This window comes from Rhea americana, unplaced genomic scaffold, assembly GCF_003343005.1.
Source record: "Rhea americana isolate MKP2758 unplaced genomic scaffold, rheAme1 scaffold_175, whole genome shotgun sequence".
NCBI lineage: Eukaryota > Metazoa > Chordata > Aves > Rheiformes > Rheidae > Rhea > Rhea americana.
Genome location: NW_028185872.1, coordinates 667,929 through 675,169, shown reverse-complemented (window position 1 = coordinate 675,169; position 7,241 = coordinate 667,929). Strand labels below are relative to the sequence as shown.

The window sequence follows — 7,241 nt, the reverse complement described above, 5'->3', positions numbered from 1 at the left end:
CCTGGATCTTGGCCTTGACATTCTCAATGGTGTCACTGGGCTCAACCTCAAGGGTGATGGTCTTGCCAGTCAGGGTCTTCACAAAGATCTGCATGTTTAACTGTAAAACATGCAAAACCACCCAGCCTCAATTAACTTGTGAAATACAGTCACACRACCTTTAGCTACTTGAAAGAAGTCACTTCTGCTACCTCAGAAATAACTTTAACGACRTTTTTATTAATCTCTTCTGCTGACATTCTCATGCTTTCTGCTCTCAACCAACTAGATCTCAAGCCCTGGACTCCTGTGTTTGCCTATTAGAATATTTCTGAGAACAGAGTTCTTAACCTCCCTGACATTGTCCCCCTGCAGATCGCCAACTCCTGGCTACTATTGTGYGCCCTTCAACTCCCCCAACACCCCTGCCGCAGCAGTGCGGCAAAGCAACACGCCACCACCTGGCCCCCGCAGGTGCTACAGAACCTCACAGAAGCACCTAACGACTACGGGGCTGCCCTGCTTCCCTCCCCGAGCCAATGATTCAGCCACCTATTTCCACCTAAGGAAACTACAATAACCTCCACCATTTTATTCCACTACTCTCTCCCCGTACTTCCTTTTTCTTCTCCTCRACTCTCAACGACAGCTTCCACGCAAGCCTAAGACTCTGTATAGGCCTTTGTAGCAACCGAAGCTAGCACCCACCCATCCCTGCTTTCTATCTCCCTAGCCTCTTCCTCAACAAAGAATAATAYTGCTTAACTTCCAGGTCTCCCCCCRCTTCCCGACTCACATCTCCGGCCCTGGAACCTGCTCGCCAGCAACAACTCTCCTCCTCACGGCAGCTGTTATCTGCCTGAGTGACGCAGACCAACCCCTATTTATACGGTTTCCCTCAGGCGGGTCTTACCTCCTGTAAAGTGACGTGTCCCTCCGCCGCTCAAAGTAGTCCCAAATGAAAGACTACCGCCGTGAAAAATACTCGTCTTTCGACCACTCTGATCCCTCTTCAAAGGGACAAGGGGAGGCTTGGATCTTTCGTGCGAGAACTGAGACCCCCGAAAATCGAGAAATTTCTGAGGACGCGGAGGGATTTCGAGGTGCGGTGATAAGGCGATTGGAAACGCAGGAAGTTTGCTGCCGGTAGGCGGGATTTTGCAGGCACTCGGGGTTGATTGGTGCAGAAGTCGAAAAAGCGGGCATTGATTGGTTGATAGGGGAGCGGGGGGGAAGAGGAGCTGTGAGGAAAACTCTGGAAGATTCGGGCGCTGCTGGGCGCTGATTGGTGCGCAGTGAGGTAAGCCCTGTTGCTAGGGTGGGCCACCTTGCGGGGGCAGATTTTGTTGGGGAGGAGGCGGCGTGCGCATGCGCGCTCGCTCCGCGGGTGCTGGGTGGGGGTGGGGAGGTGCGTKGCGTGTGGTGGAAGAGAACGTTCGGGATCCTGTGGGGGCTGAGTCTGGATCTGAGTCTGGGTCTGGGTTTGGGACCGGGACGGCTTCTTTAGGTCGTGTCTTTGCCCCAAGCAGTGCCTAAGGAAGAGCCTGGAGAGGAGAAAGGGAACGGTGCCCTAGAGAAGGATGGTTTGCCCTTGGTGTGTGCGCTGTGTTGACCAGCAGAGTTACCAGAGYGACTGCCCCCCCTTCCCAGGGAAAGGCAGTGTGGAGTACTTACTGCTGAGCGCTGGAACAGTCTGTAGCACTAGCCCTGTTTTACATGGCTGTGAAGAAAGGCAAGGAAGAGCAGAAATCAGCCAAGCTAGAAAACACTACTCAGAAATGAGTGTTTGTGGTTCCTGGTGTGTCACGCTCGGTACAGGCYGAGTGCTGCTAGTCATGCGGCCCATTTCCTGAACTGCCCTTTGAACCAATTTCAGCAGGCTGACAATCTGTTAACGAGGCTGCAGAACAAGCCTCTGACGAAACGCTGACATTTGAGATTCAAATGGCTGTTTACTTCAGAACAAGAAGCTTTGAGTGGGAAATRCTTTTCACGTTAATTAAACTTCATTATATCTTTCAAACTGGCTTTAATTCATTTTATGTTACATTGTATCTGCAGTACGCAAAATCCAAAAAGGTTTTCATGTGGTACTGCTTAAGTTGGTGCAAGTTCCTTCAGTGAACTCAAATGAACTTGCTGTAAATCCTCTGCTCTCAAAGTAGGCATGTGAATAGCAGGATTGAACACAAACTTASGCATTTTAGGCATTTCCTTTGATTAAAAACCTCTTTTTTCCCCTCCATAACAAGGCTTGCATCTATTAGGGCCACCCGGTTTACAGTAAAAAGGAAAAAAAATCATTCAAAACAATAATTGTTCACAATCTAAAAACAGGAAGAGAGGAAAGTGCTAGCTAGAAAATTCTATGGCAATAACCAACCTCTGAAATATTGTTTGGCTACATTAATTTAGACCAAAYTGTAGATTGAAGCAGCATTACATTTGTTTTCTTTATGCTGCCAGTTTTGTTCRATGTTTCTAATAGGTTCGTTTTGTTTGCATAGGGCCAGAGTGGCTAAATGTTTGACCCAAGGCTAGCCTGGGTATGGTGCACATCTCGCACAGTGTGCCAGAGATCCTTGCGTCCCCTAGCCAAACAACACCTCGGAGTTAGGAAAGGAAGGGCATGAGTAAATAAAAGTAATGTTTAAAAATSTGAAAGGCCAGATCTGTCGAGCTGGAGATTGAATGCAGGCTAATCTGAAGGCCGGGTTTGAGCACATCAGACTTTTAATAAGGATTTTACTGTGCATGTCTGTTTTTTAATCTTCTCTCTAGAGCTCAGGGAAGCATAGTGCTTAAGAGAGCTAGAGGAAATACTAAGGAGGAGGATAAATTTTCTTTTTTTCCCCTCCTTTTATGTACAGACCAGAAAACACAGGAGCCCCTCCTTATTTCTTCTAAGTAGGCCAAAACCTATGACTAAACTGCTTTCACTATTGTTCATTTTCTGTTTAAGTATTCAAATCAAAAGATTAGAATAAAGTCCCAAGGAGATGGGGTCTACCATGAGCAGTTCTTTAAATACCTTATTATTAATAGCTTCTGAAAATTTCATTCTTTAGGGAAATGCCATTACTCAAAACAAGCACAAGCAGCAACGTGCTCACATTGAATGCACATTCTGTTTTTAAAACAATTACGGATGAAATTTGTCAAGTCCATGCAAAAAGCGCCATTATTTTCCTTGGCTATTCTACTGCCAAAATTGCTAAACAAAGAATTAGGCGTTGTGCACACAACTCTAGGGTCTAGCAGAATTAAACTAATCTCCACAGCCTACAAGCAACACTACACAGGCCACCACTAGCATTTTGCAACGTCCACTGATCGCATTCATTTAATTCTGCTAGTAGTCTACAATGACTGTCTGTGTGCCTGTACAGAGCCCACCATTTTTCTTTGCAGATGGATACAGAGACCTTCTTAAACACCTCATTTTTGAGGTGTTTTGACCTCTACCTGAGAATTTCTTCAGAAAATATTACCTGAATTTGATACAGACAAAGGAGATCTGTTTGCCCTTAAATGTTGTGGTAACTGTTGTGATTGTACAAAGCATGTGTATTTAACATACATATTCCCCTCCAGTAGTTCTAAGTGAATAATAATGATGAAGCAGCTGACTGAGAACTGCATATAAATAAATGCAAAGCTGAAAAACAGAAATCCAGATCCTGTGACTGGCCTGACTGCACAGGTGGTTCCAGCATTTGCCAGGGCATGGGGCCTGCAGCTGGGAACACGTACTCCTTACTGAGTGGTTTCAAAAGTAGGTCATTGGGCAGCAGTACAAAGCAGCCCAGCTTCAGAAGAGAAGAAGCTGGAGTCACAAGAAATGTTTCCCATGAATTTGTACMTTCTGGAACACAAGCTGTCAGCTTATATGTACACTGACGTCTCAGCAACAGTGTATCATTTCTACATGGGCAATGTCAAATGAAGCAATCTCTTAGCTACAAGGGTTTAACTTGGGACAGGCAGAGGGTTTGAATATGTGTAGCAAGTTCAGTTCTTCTCCTCAGATTATAATAGGACTACTGGCCAAAGCAAAAAACAGTGTATATTCCTGTCTCATAGTATTACTCACACCTGCCTTAGGTCTCTCCTACTGCGTATGACACATGATAATTATATTTACCTATTTATAGTTGTAAAGATAAAATTGTATTTTTAATACACACTCTTCTCCMCAAACCTGTAACAGGGTAATAGGGCCCAGTCTTCGCTGAAGTCCCAGCCGCAAGATGAATGCAGCTGTGGCATGTTACTGCTTGTCCTTCTACCGCCAGGCTCAAGGGTTACAAAAATATGAGTCACAATTCAGAGCACCATGAGATTGGTTTTTATATCGTGAGCTTACCAAAAAAAGACAACTCCCCGAGTTCTTTTGTTTAAGTCTAATGCTAAAAATACCTTAAACTAACAAAGTTTTTAATAGCTACTAATTTCAGGAGCTGAAGACTAAAGAAAAAGAGATGCCCAGATTTGTAGTAAAATTAGAAGACTAGGCAGTACTTACCTATCTCCCTGTTAGTTTAAAGCAGTTTGACTTCGCAGGACGCATGGAATACAGCCTTGTTTTAAAACCTGGGCTGCAATTGTAAACATCATTCTGAATAGGTCTAGATGACCCAGAGGGAAAAAACCTAGCTGTGTGACCAATTATGCGAGCACTCATATCATTGCTAGGACAAAATTTGCAAGTGTGGGATATTTAAGAAATATCTGCACAGATTAAGAATGCCTAAAGAATTGTATTACATCAGCAGAAAGAGAAGGAAAAAAACAGTGACCAGTCAGGCTTATGCTAGAGAAGCTGGGATTACTGGTTTTGAGACATACTTAGAATCATCTGGTCTACATTTCTTTCTTCTAAAAAATGAGAACTTAAACTAAACTAGCTCTTAAAATTAGATTTTTAGAAAACAAACGTACACTGTTTATCTCCTTTGGCTGTAAAGTGTTTAGAAAACAACATTTAGCAATTCTGTATGCTTCTCATTTAAGGAAACTTAAAGGCTATTTTATAAAGACACCATTAACCTAAAAATATAGGCTTGTTTCTGCGTGTTATGTTAGTGAAAATGACAATAAATAATTAGCTCTATTCTAAAAATTACTTGTTTGCATTTCTCAGTCTGTTTATCTCCTGCTTGTGAGTCTTTTGGAGCCGATCCAAACTGCATTGCAGTGAAGGAAGTCTCTTTGTTCATGTTCTCTGCGTCTGGGCTCATCTAGCRTGTAGTTTCTGCAGTAATGTTTTTYAGCAGGATAGGAAAAAAGCACATTGAAAAACAGAAAGATAGAAGGAATAAGACCTAGAATGCTTTTAATCATTATTGATAGAGTATATATATTTCACTAGAACCTCACTACCTTAGGGAACAAAAACAAATACTGCCAAAGCTACTCTGTACAGCCTCTGTCCACTGGCCCTGAGATGATACTTGTGGCCTGTATTCTGTCTTCATATTTTTCTGATCCAGCTTGGATCCCTTGATGGTGAGGAGACTGTCCAGAATGCCTTCCCCTCCAAGCACTGGCGCTTTTAATYGCTGCTGCACAAATTGTGTGGTTAACTACCCCATTTCTTTTAAGTGTAGTGTTAGCTATACATTACTTTTAGTTCACTGCTTGTTAGATGACAAGAAAAATAAACTTCCTAATTTCTCTTAGCYCACAAACATACAGCTGCTTTCAGTGCTTTTGCAGTGAAAATGCCATCACAGGCAGATTCTCAATGCAGGCTGCAGGCTAGATCTGCATAGCTGAGTCACTGTTACACAAGCAGASCAGGGATGGCACAGAAAAGTACCTTTGTACTTTAACACTGAAACACGTCAGCTGTCAAGGAGCCTGACCTTTGAATATCATAAGACACCTGGAGARCAAACAGTGATTTACTGGAATTTTCTTCCTCTTATCCTTCCCATCATCTTTCTGAAAATAGTAATTCCTCCTCCATTTTGTTGCTGAAGCTTAAGAGCAAACATTCTTCATCAAGCTTTTGGCTTCTACTGTTTGGCAAATATTGCACCAGATTTGGAAGTAATCAACTTACCAGTGAAAGGTGTTAATTTTTTGGGCCCTGGGGAATGCTTGATGCCCAGGTACACTGCCAATACAGTGGGCAGCTTGGGAAGCGCACCATCACCCAGACACTCACTATAAAGCCCTTGTATTACTTATTTATGTGARATTTGTGTGACATTTAAAATAGGGTGAATGATTTGTGGAGTAGAGCAGAGACTGTCAGGTTCCCAGATATTACACAGACTGCATTTTCATTCTGGTTTTCATACCTGAACCCCCTTTTGAGAGCGTACAAGTGCCAGTGGCTCTTGAACAGCAAAGGAGAGGCAGTTGGCGCGAATGCATCAGTAACCAGGCCCTCAAATTTGTTGAGACTTTCAGTTTAGGGCAATTATTCTTTCTAGAAAAGGGCAGACCGCTGCAGGCCATATCCACATTAAAGGCAAATGAAGCCGTGCTGTAAACTGCACAGACTCMGTTCCAGTTCATGGTGTCCAGTTTTGCCTCCATGACTTTTTCTCCTAGAATATAAGGTGACTAATATGAAATCTAGTGTGACTAAAGAAGGTCTGGGAGTGGCTCAGCTCAGGAGCTATGCATAGACATTCTGGCATGGGCCAGAATTTGTCACGTAGAGTGTTTCTAAAATGATTCCCTTAGAATGAGTAATCGGCACAGAGCTTCAGAGGAGGAATAACAGGAAATTGTAACTCAGTACTCCTTCTGATCATGCTGAACCATGGGGTTGTTATTACTAGTCCTGCCGTGTGCCATCTCAGGAGGCAGCCTACAYGCTGTAGTCGCACATTTTTAAAGCTGTTTTCCAGATCAGAGCATGCTGATAGTTGTTTCATCATTGCCCAGTTGCTTTGCTACATTCATGTCCAAGATGTGTTGTAAGTCAGGAGAAAGGACCCTCCAGTCCYGCTTCCACCCATTACCAGACTGGCAGCTTGTTTACTTCTTTTTCTGTTCTCCTTCTGAAGCCCAGGAAGACATTAAGAGCTACTAAAAATACAAGTTTTTGATTGGAGTTATAACTCAGGCAAAACGATTTTCCATTCTTGCAACATGGGCCACAAAGGCTCAGCCTCACAGTGATTTTTTTTCCTTCCAGACATGACTTGGACAAGTTCTTAARCTTCTTGCATTGACAGGTTTTACCTGAGAACCAGCTTTGTCTTTCAGATGTTCAAGTGTCAACTTTTACAGGTTATTTATCA

The 7,241-nt window shown here is 43.2% G+C and overlaps 1 protein-coding gene across 1 annotated transcript in view; it reads right to left on the bottom strand.

Moving 5' to 3' along the window:
• UBB (ubiquitin B) overlaps positions 1-878 on the bottom strand; it is a 1,958-nt gene extending 1,080 nt beyond the window's left edge. Inside the window, exons 1-2 of the mRNA XM_085301242.1 lie at positions 776-878; positions 1-100 (exon numbers count right to left, since the gene is read on the bottom strand). Of these exons, the coding sequence (XP_085157368.1) occupies positions 1-94 (94 nt within the window). The 5' untranslated portion in view covers positions 95-100; positions 776-878. The remainder of the gene's footprint in view (positions 101-775) is intronic.
• Positions 879-7,241: the final 6,363 nt, after the last annotated feature.